The sequence below is a fragment of the Mastigoproctus giganteus genome, chromosome 13 (assembly GCF_048544385.1).
Source record: "Mastigoproctus giganteus isolate SK-2022 chromosome 13, ASM4854438v1, whole genome shotgun sequence".
NCBI lineage: Eukaryota > Metazoa > Arthropoda > Arachnida > Uropygi > Thelyphonidae > Mastigoproctus > Mastigoproctus giganteus.
The window spans coordinates 125,493,607-125,509,771 of NC_143587.1; the positions used below are offsets into that span (position 1 = coordinate 125,493,607).

The 16,165-nt window shown below is 39.5% G+C and overlaps 1 protein-coding gene across 1 annotated transcript in view; it reads right to left on the reverse strand.

The window, feature by feature from the left end:
• The window catches only part of NetA (Netrin-A), a 184,427-nt gene extending 178,340 nt beyond the window's left edge, over positions 1-6,087 (reverse strand). The window contains exon 1 of the mRNA XM_090387017.1: positions 4,211-6,087. Within this exon, the coding sequence (XP_090243143.1) occupies positions 4,211-5,294 (1,084 nt within the window). The 5' untranslated portion in view covers positions 5,295-6,087. The remainder of the gene's footprint in view (positions 1-4,210) is intronic.
• Positions 6,088-16,165: the final 10,078 nt, after the last annotated feature.

Consider the following 16,165-nt stretch of genomic DNA (forward strand, 5'->3'; position numbering starts at 1 on the left):
TATTGTTAAGGGAATAATTTAAGTATTAAGCAGATAAAAGAAAATCCACTGATGATCACCTGTGTAAATGAGGGTCTTAAGGAAAAAAACATCTCGTTGAATCAGCGGATTTATTTTTTTTTAAAATATATGCGATTTCAACGGAAATGACGGCCTCTGAAGTTTCTGTTGGACGCGGACAGATGAACAATATCCCATAAACTCCCCTCATGCAAGTGTGTGGAGGGGGGGGGGGGATCCCAATGGGTATTCACATCGGTGAACAGTCCTCAAATGAGTTTAACTCCATTAAGCAATGACAACATTTAACCATTTACTTAACACGCAGATTCTGAGATCTAAGCACGGTAAGGCATAAACTATTCATCTTTATACAATGATGAAATATAAGGAGTCTAATAAACTCAATTCCTATGTGGCCTAACCATTGCCTTTACAAAGGGAGGTGGTTATTTCTTTGTATAAGGCAATGGTTAGGCCAGATCTTGAATCTGGAAGCCTTATTTTAAGAATAATGTACATCTGTCGGAACGGGTGCAGAAGAGAACAAAGAGATTAGTGAAGGGGTGCAGAACAGCCTTTCCTCTTACTAGGAAAGGCTGTCCTGCATGCTGCAGGGTCTGAATACTAGACACCTGCGAGGAGAACTGACTGAGGTGTTTAAGGCTTTGAATAAGCTGAATGCTGATGGATTCCGAATTCAAATTGAGGAAGGGTGGATGCAGAACAGATGTGCGGAAATTTGCCTTCAGTCAGCGGGTGGTCGATTGTCTGGATAAACTTCCAGTGGTATTCATTCCAGCTGATGCCGTGTAAGTTTGCTTTCTTGCCGTAGCTGAGTGGTCAAGTGCGAGGATGGAGAAGCACATGCGTTTTGAATGGACCGTGGTTCAAACTCGCGTGACTGCTAAATACGGTTAAAATAATTAATGTAAGCTCCTCTAACGTAGTAGTTTTTACAGGAGTATAAATAAGCACATTTGTCACTACTAATAAGCTAACATTTTTTTTATTAGTTTTTAATATACATGCTACAATCGTAACCTTTTATTATACCTTATGTTATGTACTGTATAATCTATGGCACTCACATTTTCATACTGTGTGTTCCCTGTTTTTATCGTGAAAAAGTCTGGTTCGATCACTAGGCAAACTAAGAAATCATGTATAAACCGTGTGTTAAAAAAAAAAAAAAAAAAAAAAAAAAAAAAAAAGAGTTATTCAAAAGAGGTTGAGAAAAGAAAAAAAAGAAAGAAAAATGCTTTAATATAGTCATTACAAAATGCCAGTGTCATAACACACTCTCTGTCGATAAATTCATATTACTTATACAAGTTATCATAATTACATATGTATCATTAGCTTTGTCATTAGGTCACTGTGACTTTCCAATTCTGAATCTCCAGAGAAGTCTTCAGAACTGAACGGTGAATCTCGTGAATAGGATAATTGGAAATTGCATCTCAGAAGCCACATTTCCCGAATCAGCAAGAGTTGAATGAGGATAAAAAAAAAAAAAAAAATCCAATATAGATCTCCTGATATATCCTGCAAGATTGGTATCTACTAGATCCATCTTGCACGACTTCTAAATACAGAAAATGACGTCACTTGTGCGCGTTTTTACGCTATTACAGAATCCCTGTGCTAGTGTTTTTGTTGTATTGGTCTTTATGAAGAAATTGATATTAGTCGCAGTCCAGAAAAGTGGAATCTGTTCATAGATAGTTCAAGTAAAAAATATGAAACTGTTTCACATAACGGGAATATACTTCAATCGAATCCTGTTGCATAGTCTGATTAAAGAAGGCTAAGGAAACGTTGAAGCAAGTGTCAGAAAAAAAAAAAAAAAAAAAAAAATCAAGCACGATCAATGTAAACTGGATGGCTATGGGGATGGTAAAATGCTGGGGCTCCTTCTGAGGTTTTCACTAATTGTCCTTGCTATTTCTACCTCTCGTTCAGCAGAACAGGAGAGGAGAATGGTATGCCTGAATTGAGTTAAAGCTTGGTGCACACAATGTGCTAAACATTGTGTGCGCCATTGGTTGAAGGGATGTTTTCCTTCACCCGCTCCACGTGAAGCGGTAAATGGTTAAACAATTTCTTAAAGCATTGGATCCTTAAGGTGATACCTCAAGCATATACAATCTATGTTTTCAAATTGTCTGATGTAAAGTAATGGGTGGCATATTTCTTAGTCCACAATATTAATCTATCAATCTCCATTACTCGCACTCTCACTTGGATTTTTTTGGGTAAATATCTAACACTGGACATTTAACTAACATGAGAACAATGTTAGTTAAAAGCATAAGGAGAGATTCCACCAAGATATGAATCAATGGAGGAGGCATCAAAGAAGGTGGGAATGAAGCTGTGAAGGGCAGCTATATCTGGTTTTTGGTTCGGGATGATTATACTAACCCCACAAAGAAATATATGTCTATTTTTAATTTAAGGAATTGTTTTTTATTATTATTAAACTGAGGAGGATTTCTACTTTTTAATTCGTGATTTTTTATAGATTCTTTTTTACTTATGGCGATGCTTACTTAATCGATGAGAACTGGTATACGAATATAACTTTTGCGTGTGTTTTTAATTGATTTTTTACGAAAAAAAATTAATAGTTGCCAAATATTGGCGTTTTAGTTGTTAATATTTTACGGTAGATAATGTTTGTAACGCGTGTCATTATCCAGAGACGGCCGTTTCAGGGATTACTGCCTTATCATCTGATTAGATTTCATAATATCCGGAGATGCTAAAAGGTGAGGATATTTAAATTCCGAATACTTTAAAGTTAAGTTTCGGGCTAAGGAGGTATATAACACTACTGTATGTGTAGTGCAAAGTATCATTTTGTACGCAGTGCTTTTTATTACGTTGCTTGTTTGCGGCAGTGTACAAAATTATGCCCACAAAATAAAATAAAGATTATCTGGAGGACGTTCTGAAAACAGACAACTTCGGCTCGTTCGCAGTTGCACACGTTACGGAAAAGGTGAAGTGCGGGTTAAGTTTTTCTTACTTCTTGTCTGGCATATCATCGGCAGTTAAGACAATCTTAAGATTTCTGCCATCTGGTCACTGCTTCACACACTCGTTTTATCTACAGCGACTCGCATTTCGGGAGTAAAAGCGATTAGCTGTCACAAGTTCCTGATCTGCGTGTCTTGTAATTGCCTAGAAAACCGACTTAATTATGCTTTCCCCCCCATAGGTATAGCGAATGCGAACAGATCAATATAAGGTCAAACAAAAATTAAAAAAAAAAAAAGCCTGACGTGTGTGTCAGTTTACAAATACGTTCATGGTTTTAGATGCGGAGAGCGAGATATGAAGTCATTATCACAACGAGCAGTAATCATATCCGGTTTAAAGGCATAATTATAAGGCTGAACCAAAGATGCGACAAAACTAAAAGATAGCTTTTTTTATTCTTTTTTTTTTATTTTAACCCTTCATTCTTTTAGCGCACAAAACAAACGCTGGCAGTATGCATCTTGGAGAAGGCCTAGTTCTGCGTAACTCAGTCAATACGTGTACGAATTCGAAAATTAATGATGACATTGCCCTCCAATCTTTCATTATTATTCCATTTCACATTTTTATTGGGTCTTACGTTTCGATACTTGTACTCGCTCACTCTTCACCCCCCCCCCAACTCACGCATCTTTTTGTTCTGTACTAAGACCAAGTTCCTTGGGCGAGAAACAATTAAGTTCAGCAACCGAAAGACATCATTTATTTAAGTGATGGTCGCGGAAACAAACAGAACCGGGCATACACTGTAGCACTGCATGACTGTGCACACTCACACGCAGCTATAACACAAATACAAGGGAGAGCTTCGAGATAATTTGAATTACGCAACTTTGGAGTGAATTCGAACCCATTCCGGGTTACGAATAACCTCGTTGTGTGCGCGTGCGCGTACAAAAGGCGGACAAACGTTTACGAATGGAAGTATCGAAGTTGTTATCGCCGCTGCTGCTGCCAGGAGTCACAGTCACGCAGTGGATGGTGTCGGGATAAGAGACCGGTGTTGTCTGCACGCGAGAAAAAAACAAACCTGTTATACGACCCTCAACACCGAGTCGAAAATAGTCGCGGTCTTATCTGCTGCTGCTGACAACACCGGTGCTATCCGCTAATTAGCGCTCGTGATTAAGTATGAAAATATCAAATAAATGAGCAAACTTACCGATACACTCATGCGCGTTGTGCGCTGTAGCTCGACCCCACGGTCGGTCAAAGTGGAACTGCTTGCACTTCTCGCAGTCTCTTCCCGCAGTGTTATGCTTGCAGTCACAGACAAGGCTTCCGTCCCGTTTCGTGACACACCGCGACGCGTGCCCATTGCACTTACAGCGGCCGCCGACGGCAAAGTCGGACACGCTGTAATAGTAGTAGTAGGGGTTGGTTGAGCTGTCGTCCGCTGTGTCGTTCTCTACGGCTAGCGTTGGATTAGCGATCGAAGACCAGGTAGTGAATCGATGGAAAGTGATCCTGATGTCCGTGGCGGTAACCCAGTCTTGCAGCACGGGACTGTTGTCGAAATCGTAAGCCGACGGCCGACCTTCTAGCGTACTGAAAGCCACGCGACCACCGGTCAGAGGTTCGACCTCCGAACGTGCATCGGAACACAGCGGCTCTTGCTCGTTGGCCTTGGTAATGACGGCACGACTGGGTCTGTCGTACATCTTCCGACACTGGGTAGAGTAGAACTGGAACGAGTGAAACGACCTGCCGTAATCCATGCTCTTGTAGATCGCCATGGAGTCGGGCTTCTCGTTACAAAACTGTAGGCTGACGTAGGTCAGTTCGTATTTCTTACCCAGGCTGAGGGTCAGGTTGACGCTGTGCTGAGGATGCGTGAACGGTGCCGACGTCCAGCAAGTCACGTTGTTCGGATTGTTCAGATCCGTCAAGTGGGACACGCGATGCCGGCGGGTCACATGATTTGCATCGCAAATATCGCAGCTACGGACGATATCGCCCTTCTCGTTGACACTAGGAACGCAGTAACGAGTCGGGGGGCTGCCGCATTCGCTGGTTGCCGTCACCTCTTTGCCAAAAGCAGCGTTTACGAAGTCCGGAATGCAGCGGCGGGGATTGCCAATCTCGTCGTAACAAGGGTCTGGCGAGTTCTGCTGCGGAGTGAAAAGCCCCAAGAAATTTGCGGTGACCGTTAGCCACGTGGCCGAGAAAAGCAGCGGAATAGTGCGCAAAAACCTCCGTAACTTCATCTCGGTTTGGTTGCAGAGTCCCGCTCGAGCTTTTAACATCTACTTAGGCAGGTATCGTGTGGGACGACATTTTCCTCCCTTACAGTGGACAGTGGATGGTGCGTGGGGATTCGGGATGATCACTCGCTGCACGAGGAATGTTAGTTTCCATCGTGGCAACCTGCCAGTCTCAACACGCCACACACCCCTGCCTGCCGGACCAAATGCTGGAAATCTGCCACCAACAATTTTTTTTTCCTTTCTTTCTGTTTATTTCTCTCTTCTTCTTCTCCTCCTGTTTTTGCGGTAATAATTGTGGACACTTTGTCTGGCGAAGCTATTGATCCCAATCTGGCAGACGAAACCGGGAAGCTGCCGAAGCCCTCACTGCTCGGACGTGGATGTGCGGACACGTACAAGAACGCACACTTCCAACATCGATTTTATAGGAGGGAGGGCGCGCTAATTGTTGCACGCGCCGTCTGGTAGACCCTCGTTTGGACTGAGGTCACTCAACTATCGACCGATTTGAGCTCGAGAAAGAGCATGTTGTTGTGTCTTCTTCCTTCCTCGCTCGCTAATATTGCAGTCACCTTTACGGGCGACCTCCACTACGACATGTAAAGCGCACACGCTCGCAAACTTATTACGCGGACGTACAACCTAAACGCTATCTTTATCCATATCTCTATCCCACTTTTGACACCTCTTCGTTACTGTTCAGAGCACTCCGTACGCTCTCCCGCACCTGGACTCCCCCGTCACTTTGACAAGCGAAACCATATCGACCCCCCGAGACGCAAACATACAATCGTCTGGCTCTCAACTTGCTCTCATTGGAGGGTGTCCCAGACTCTCGTGCAATCCCCCGTGAGGCACACGGAGGGAAAGCGCACAACCGAGAGAAAAGAGGGCAGGCCTTTTTCTCCGTCACCTCGGATTAATAAGACGCGGACAGGTTGAAAAAGCGGCGCAGTCGACAGGAAGGGTGCCGGTTACAGAGACGCCCGATATTATTGGCTCGACAATCGACGGCGCGGTTACAACATTGGAAAGTTGCCTGGCCCTATTTTTTTTTTTTTTTTCTGTTTCTTCCCCCTCCGTCATCCTCTCTTTCACCGTTGACGATTTCCACATTCATTGTAGTATTGTTTAAGGGTTAGGGAGGGAGGACGATGCCAAATACCTCACGTCTATTTCGTTGTCACAGTCCCTTAGTGTCTTTATTGGCCTTTGTCGTCACTCGCTTACGATGCCTTTGAACTCACCAAGCATGCGCGCGCGCGCACACACACATGCCAGAGAATTATAATAAATGAATGCCAAAAGATGAAGAGGTGGAAATCCCTCAGATACAAATGAGCCGGATTAAAACTAAACGCCACATCAAACCTGATATTGATTATCACTGATTGACACTCGAATAACAAATACATAGTAAGCCAGCCCAACCATGTTCAATCCACTCATTCCTCTCCTCTCACCAGACAGCGTACATCCGCATGTACAAGGGGGGAGGGGTTGATCTCCGAAAGCTGAATGATAATTCCACTAAGGGGAAGTGGGTAGTCGAGGCTTAGAAATATTTTAGTTTCTAAACCTGTTGTCCATCATACATTTTGGAATGGGTAAAGCAAATGGTAAAATTAAATTCATGCCGAACTTCGAATGTAATTATTCTTCGATGATTCAATAAACTGACTAAACTCAGCCTTTGTTGTTGCCACTGTAAACGAAATTCTTTTTGTACTTATTTTACTATTCGAACCAATTTGAAAACGGTTGTTTGGTTGGTGAAGAGAGTTCTTCGTTCTCTTCTGAATATAATCCAATTTTTTGTCGATATAGACATCGAGCCATGCCTAATTATAAATTATTAATTTCTTATTATGAAATTTTTAAATAAGAAAAATTATTATATAAGAAATTAGGGGGAATTGATATTCGAAGATTCTTGAACCGTGCCTGAGCTAAGAAAATGATACGAAAAATAGTTTAAGAAAACAGATATTGTTTAAGACGGGAAGTTCACCGAATAATGGAGAAAGGAAGCACAAGTGAGTTACGTGGATGTGGAATATTTCCAATAATAAAAGAATGAATAAAGACAGGAATGCCACCACAATAATCGGAAGAAAGTCCACTAGATTCCACATATCTAAGGTGCTGCTGCCTCATATGCGGTTATTCTAATGCGGTTTTTCTGCCAGTGGTTTTAGATGTTTTGCTAATATAAATGTGACAGTAAAGTTCCGGGACTGCAATAAAAAGAACACAAAGTGAAGGAGCTAAAAAATGGTTTCATTCTTACTCAAAGTAATCACCACCTGATCGAATGCACTTATTAGACTGTTCAGAAAGTTTCTGAAAAGAGTCACCGAAGGAGTCCAAAAAAGATGGTCTTCAGTTCGATGGTTAAGTGTTTCTTTATATCCTCAACAGCCTACAATCTCTTTCCTTTGAGGACAGTTTTCACCTTAGGAAAAAGGAAGAAGCCCGCTAGCACTAGAACGGGAGAGTAGTGTGGATGGTTAATCTATATAATGCTATGTTTTTGTCAGAAATGTCTCCATAATAAGTGCGGAATAGGCAGAGGCACTGTGGTGCAACAAGAACAAGATACCTCTCTCTCGAATTTACGGCCTAACCCGTGAAATTCGCTTCAATAGTCTTCGAAGCATCTGTATGTAGAACAGAGGTGCTTACTCTTCCCCTTCAGGTGCATATTCCTTGTGAATCGCATTTGTCAAAAAAAAAAAAAAAAAAAAAACATGATCAGCATCGTCCTGATCCTGGACTTCTGTAAGCTAAACTTTTTGGGACGATGATTTTTGCAGTCCACTGTATGCTGTGGCGCTTCGTCTGTGGGTCGTACGAAAACACCCAACACATTTCCAGTGACAATACAGTCGAAGAAATTAGGACTACAGTCGGTCCTCGAATATCACGTGTTTGCATTACACGAATTCGATCATACACGATTTATAAATAGGGGAACGTTATCTTATATAACACGAACCGAATTCGCTTATACACGATTCGCCTTTGTGTTTACAAGAAATGGCAGTCGAATGCGGAATCACCCCAACTGAACGCAACACGATAGGAACGAAGAAGATTCTGAAAATGTATTTGTGTTTATATCAGTGAAGGGGAAACACATTTCACCATAATAACGTAAAAACCAACAATTCCAGCTATCGATATAATCGCAAATGCAATTAGATAGAGTTTACTACCAGTTTATAACAGATTCCACTAGCAGAAACGCAACTGGAAATTGTTTTTATTGTTTTATGGTAGTAACCCCCAGAAATGTGCTTTAATAAAATGTGAGGTGTTAATAGTGTATCTCTGCCTTTACGGTGTTGTTTATTCAGTTGCTACACGCGCGCAGCTTTGTTTCTGTGTATCAAGCGTGCCACCTCGTTTGTAATTGTGCTTTATTCCCTAAAAATTAGTAAAATACTTAAAAGGTGTGAAAAGGAAGCGTCCTGGCTAAGACACTGCAGATTCAGAGAGAGAAAAAAAGAAGCAATATCGATAAACAGAGGCGGACTGGGTCAAAAATTCTTACCCAGGAAAATTTGTAGTGGCCTCATACGGTTTATGGCCAAAATCACACCGGCCTCCGGCCCACCGTGGTTTCCCCCGTAAGGCTTATGGCCAGTCCGCTTCTGTCGATAGAGAAAAAATATGAAATTGTGAAACGCTTTGAGCGAAATGAAAGACCATGTGATATTGCACGTGCTACAGACCTAAATGAGGCAACGCGGAGAATTACAAAGAATGCAGAGAAAATAAAAACAACTTTCATAGCGGGAACAACTCAAAGTGTAATTAAAATCCATTAGATTAAGACAAAGAAATTAAAGAGATGGAACGGCTGTCATCTCTTTGGATAGAAAATCAAACAAAAAGCAAGTTTGCTTACGATACAAGCAAAAGCATTAGCAATATTTTATTACGACTTACGTATTATAATTTATACTTACGTATTATAAAATACGTAAGTATTTTATTACGACTATTTTATTTAATATAATAAATTTTTTACGAATAAAATACGTATTTTATCCGTAAAAAATACTTTTTTAGTATTAAAAAAATACTAAAAATACTTTATTATAATATAATATTATTTTTATTACGTATTTTAATCGTTATAAAATACTTACGTATTTTATAACGATTAAAATTACCCGATTATTTATTGTGTGTGTTTGGTAATGTTTTGGTTCCAAATGTGTGTTCAATCTTGGGTGGTCGGCACCTAACCCTACTTTTCCCATAGGGCCTGTTGTTTATATTGCACGATTTTGCATTGCACGAGGGTTTCTAGGAACGCAACTATCGTGCTATACGAGCAGGGCTCCCACTCACAAATTTTAAAAAAACTTAGATTGCAACTTAAATAAACCCAAAAAAAAACCTAGTTTTCATCATATAGTATAGCAACACAAATAAGATAAAACTTACCATGCAAAAATATCTTTTATTTAATTGTAATCAGAATTTTCATCCCATTCAGTTCCCTCCACATTTATTTTTTGAAGTTCTTTCATTTTTTTCAAACGTTCTTCGTATCTTTTATGACAAGTTCCTTGTATGACTTCTTTTACCAATTCTGATTTAGGTTTCCATGTATAGCAATTTTGATTAGATATATTTATCGCCTGTTTTGCTATTAGTCGATTTTTCACAGTTTCTGGTTTAAGGGAGTTTGTGGCTTTTGTTTTTATATGGTTTACTTGGGAGAAGATTCTTTCTACGCTTGCCGAAGAGTGAGGTAAAATAGTTAGACTGGTCATAAAGTGAGATAAAATCTCATATTTAGAATTATTAAAGCCATCTTTTACATTACATAACAGATACCAAAACTCAGGGATGGTTTTGTAAGAGAAATCTAAATCTGGATTTAAACGAAATGATCTCCATTCATCATCTAGAAGATCTAGTTTGTCTTCAGAAACAAGGTGAGGGAACTGCATTGCTAAATGGAAAATTGAGGATGGCGAATTGGCACAATCATGTATCACTGCTGGGTCAAGAACATTGAGACTGGCGATAATTCCATCATCATTTAGAGGAAATCTTTTTCTGATTTCCATACAAAGTTCAACAAGAAATTTTAAACAATCATTTTTAAACCTGCTTTCACTGTCACCAAGTGGTGTTGAATATAATAAGGCCATACAACGGCCTCCCAAATATTTTATTCAGAGGCTTATGATTTATTGCATTGCTTGGATCAATTTCAACGAGCTTGCACGAAGTAATGACTTCTTCTTTTATGAAAAAACTAAGAATATTTTTATACTCAATTGAAACCATTGAATGAAGTAAGTGCAATCTGAAATGTTCAGATTGAAATTCAATATTCAAGCAGTTTATTTTCTCCAGTACATATCCTAAAAACAACAACATATGCTTAGTTCCTTTGGTGATCATAGTATTGTAAATATTCCCTGCACCATCGATTTTGTCAATTTTTGATTGAGACTGAAAATAAAGAACTAACGCATCCCACTGCTCAATAATAATTTTTATTACATTGCCATGGGATAACCAACGTGTTTGTGCTAATTTGGGGATTTTATGCTTAGCAGTATCTACAACATCTTTAATCATTTTGAACTCATTTAATCTTTTACTACTACGGGAAAAATAACAAGAGATATCTTTTATAAATATTTCTAGATATGATGGCAGTACCTTGACTGAATGACTAGCACATAATGCAAAAGAATGACAACCACATCCCATTATAAATACTGATGGTACATCCTTTTTTAGCAATGACTGGAACCCACTCTTAGTGGCACAATTATCACTTCTAAAGCCAACGAGATTACTTATTTGAATGTTTTTTTCTATGAAAAGATCTTTTACAGCTTGATAAAGCCCTTCTGAAGTACCATTTTCGACACAAACAGTGTCAAGTAACACATCTACAACATCAAGTTTTTGAATATCAAAATATCTAACAACAACAGCTAGAACTTGCGATAAAGATAAATCTGTACTTTCATCTATTATCATTGAAAACTTGTTGTTTCTGCATATGTTACAAATGTATATTTTTTCATGATAGGCTATGCCATCTTGTATAAGATAAGAGACTTTAGTCGCCTTCATCTGAACTTGTTTTGCAATATTGCTATCATGAAATGCTTTCTTACATGCTTCTATAAGGTGATCACATTGCCCAAATGGAATATTATGCTCAGAAATGAGTGCAGCAATTGTTAACTCTGCCTTTGCTACTTCTTCATTCTCTGTAGGTTTACGTTTTGTGAAGAACGTGTCTAACGTTGAACTTGTCTTAGCAATATTTGCACTTTTTTTATGTTTAACTGTATTTTTATGCGCTAGTAACATCGATTTATTGGCATTTTTTAATTTTATTTCACAACAAATACAGTAAGATGCACCTTTTTCATTACGTCTTCTTTCAACCAATCCTTTAATTCTGGATCTTCTAACCATTCATTTCTAAAATTTTGAGTATACCACCGTTTACTCATCTTTCTCTGTGGAGAACAAGTTTCAGACATTGTGGGCAATTTGTGGGTATGGCTAATTAGCAGTTATCTTATTTAAAATGTTCTATAAAATAAAAAATAAATCACTAATCCATTAACATAAAATAGAAATAGCCACTACAATTTAAATTTATTATATCGCTGTATGTAGTACACGCATAAATGTAAAAATCACACCAAATAATGCAATAATATCACGAAAGACTGTGCAGTAAAGACTGCTTCCGCCTGCTCAATAGGCTGCGCATACATGTTAGTATCACGAACATGTATGCTTACATGTATGAACATGTAAGCATAATTTCATAGTGTAGAACCCTGCGAAAACTTTGAAATCCTTTTACATTTGTAGTATTTTGTACAAGCACTTGAGATATTACAAATTATGATCAGTATTGTTAGAATATAAAATTAAGAAAATTGTAAACTGTTATTAAATTTTATTGTATTTATAAGAAATAAAAATAAATTTTGACTTACAATTAAAAATTACCAAAAAAAACCCAGATAATGAGATATTTTTGTGAAAAAAACCTATCAACCCAGATGACAATCAAAAAACCCAGATCTGGGTGGAAAAACCCAGGAGTGGGAGCCCTGTATACGAGGACAGACTGTATTATTACTGTAGTAATATCAGTTTATTAACTATAAGCAGCCGTGGGTGGTTGTTGTTGTTTGGTTTTCAGGAGCATTAGCAACTAAGGTCATATTGCTCCAGGAATATGCCGTGGTCATTCCCTGACCTTTCCGCATCCTCCGTATTTGGTGGTGACGGGCCCGAACCCCGGTCTAACCAAGAAGCGTGTGCTACGCACTGCTGCTTTTCCCACCTGGCTACATAGGCGCCCTAGCCGTGGGTCATCCCGAGACGTCAATGTGCCAGAAGGATTGTTATCTGAAGAAGTCTGGATAAAGCCTTCGCATTATAACACTTCGTTGCTTCTGCTCATTCGTGAGGCGCAAATCTTGCACAGACCTTCCTTTTCCCAAATCTTCGTGCATAAATTGACGAATCGTCTCTTGTATGATTATCCAACTTATCATTCGTCGTTCTGAGGGTCAAGCAACGATCTCTTACCACAATTTCTTGAACTCTCGCAACTGTCCTCATTTCGAGAGGTTAAAACCCACTGCTTGGGTCATCGCGAATATCCTCACCTCTTTGAACCGCATATACCATTCAAACACACTGGTACGACTTAACGTTTCATTACAATAAACAGTTGTTAACATTTCATACATTTCTATTACAGATTTTCCTAGTTAAATTAAAGTTTGATATTCGTTCTCCAAATTCGTGATATAGAACGTTAACGCTACTAACGAAACTGTTTGTTACTTGCAACCTGTCAACCTACTGGACAATTTCTGTACCCCCATCTGTTGGAGGAAACTTGAACTATAACATACCACTTCCATTTAATTTCAAACTCATCGAACATGACCGTAACAACACCAGTCTGGAACTTTATTGCCACACCTCGTATATATTCGAAGATGTTAGCCTTCATTTGAGAGCTCAATTTTCGCCAAGGCTATTAATAAATTAATACTATTGTAATACTTGTGGAATATTTACATTAACTCTATACTGGGCAACTCTACAGGGTCCTCGTTGGATGATTCAGATCAAAGTGATCTGATTCTATCGAAGATATTATTTTATTGAAGATTTTAATTTAAAACTTTAAATTTACAAATTGCTGCCAAGAGTACTGTAAATAAATTAAACGAATTTGATCTTTTGATTTAGTTGGCCAATGCTGATATCAGCGTTGCCAGAAAGAGTGAGCAAAAAGTCCAAGAGTTTCATGGAAAAAGTTGTAAAGTATAAGCTTGAGTAGTCCAATTGTATATATACAGGGTGGCCATAATTAAAGTATCCCTATTCAGAGCTCTCTGTAGCTCTAAGTAATAAGCGGAATACCACCAAAATTAGTAAATAAACTATTCAAGGCATGGGGAGAAGGATCCCGTGAAAAAAAAATAAAATAAATAGTTCCAAAATCTGCTGATAAGGGATAATATGGTGCTGTACAAAAGGAAAGATATGGCAAAACACAAACTAAAAAATAACTAAGAGAAACCTTAATGAAATTACAAATTTTTATTTGTGCTCTTTCCAAAAAAAAAAAAACAGAAAGAAACTGAACTAAATGGCCAGAGGAAATGGTTTCACAGCTCCAAACTCACTCACAGTTTACTCCCGATGGTCAATGATGTTGTTGATGATGGAATTGGTTTTTGATGTGATTACCATTGTTCTCGACCAGAAATTGCATTCGATGCACAGTGTGCTCGACTGCAGAATGCAACATCTCTGGAGTAATGTTCCGCACATGCCGCGTTACATTGTCCTTTAAGACAGCCAGGTTAGGGACACTTCCTCGATAGACATTGGCCTTGAAGTGATCCCATAGCCAAAAATCACACGGTGCAAGGTCAGGCGAACGTGGTCGCCAGCAATGGGAAACAAACGACTAATCACTCTTTCTGCAGTAAAGTAATGCCGGAGAAGCTGCTGCACTGGTCGTGCGAGCCCCATCTTGCATAAAAATTGTCTCATCCAGGTATCCTCTTTGCTGCATTTGAGGAATAATGGAACTACTCAGTATATGATGATATCTTTGTGCTGTACCGGAACAGGGGGTTGCTCCTGCTGGGTGCAATTCCTCGAAAAATTATGGCCTTGGGAAGATATTTGAAGTCACACCACACCAGACTGATTTTCGGCGAGTGTAATGGGATTTGCTGAATAGCATGCAGAGCTTCTGAAACATTCGGCAGTTTTGAGTGTTGACAGTCCCATCGAAATAAAAATGGGCCTCATCTCCCCAAAGAATGTTCCATGGCCAGGCATCGTCCACTTCCATTCTAGCAAAAAAACATTCGTTTTTCAGGATCATCTCTTTGCAGCTGCTGCTGGCGACTGATTTTGTATAGATAATAGTGGATTAGATTAGTTTCCGAAGAATTTTCCACACAGTGGAATATGGGACATCCAATTGCCTCGCTACTCTCCGTGCGCTGCTACTAGTTCCAGAAGATGTATCCATGGATCGGTCGATCGACAATAGCCATTGCAACTTCCTCTACTACCTGAGGTAAAACAGGCTTCCTTCCTCTTCCAGGCTTAACAACAAAGGACCCAGTTTCCTCAGATTTGTTAATCATCCTTCTAACTGCCACAGCTGATAAAGGACCTTGACGTAAGTTCTTACAGCGTCTGAATTCACGTAGAGCGGCTGCTGCATTGCATCCATTAACGTAGAAGAACTTCGCAATTAAAACTAGATCAGGCAGAGTGGGACGCACTGTTAACAGTAAACTTACAGAATATTCGAGTTGGGCCTTTATAGCTCTCTGCTGCTGGGAAAATTAAATTAACTCAGATTGATGCAAATTTTCTGTTTTCTTACGTGTCTTATGTTTTAGTTTGGACTTAAAACTTTAGTACAATTCAGTTTCTTTCTGTTTTTTTGCAGAGCACAAATAAAAATTTGTAACTTCATTAAGGTATGTCTTAGTTATTTATTTGTTGGTACTTTGTCATGTTTTTACTCTTATACAGCGCCATATTGTCCCCTATCGGCAAATTTTGGATTTTTTTTTTTTTTTCACGGGATCCTTCTCCCCATGTCTTCAATAGTTTACTTACTAATTTTGATGGCATTCCGCTTATTACTTAGAGCTACAGCGAGCTCTGAATAAGGATACTTTAATTATGGCCACCGTGTATATACACTGAGTGATCACTGAATTATGACCACCTACCTAATACTTCTTAGATCCTCCTTTTGCCCCTCAGTACAGCAGCTATCCGACGTGGCATTTATTCAACAAGATATCGGAAGCGTTTGGGAGGTATGGCCAACCAAGTTGTGTGTAATACGGCTAGCAATGGAGGTAATTTTTGAATAGGTAGGAGTGTGATTGGTGTATCCAGACGCCTGATATGCCTTTCCATAGTGTCCCGCAAGTGCTCTATGGGATTGATTTCGGCGGAGTTCGGAGGCCAATCGATATTCTGGAAGCTCGGCGCATTGTCATCTTCGAAGACACCATCGCCATTCGAGAAAAAGTGTAACATAGTGGAGTGTACACAGTCAGCAAGTAGTTGACGAGAGCGGAGACCACCGATGCGTTGTTCCACATGCACCAAGGGTGCAAGTTCCTGCCAGTGAAACGTGCCCCACACCATACAACCGCCTCCACCGGCTTGCACTTTTGATACCATGCATGATGGATGAAAAGCCTCACGTTGCTGACGCCAAAAATCCGTACACGACCATCAACGGTATGGAGTAAATAACGTAACTCATCCTACCAGCACACCTTCCAGTCTTCTAATGTCCATCTTGCATGCTCTTTGCACCAGGTGAG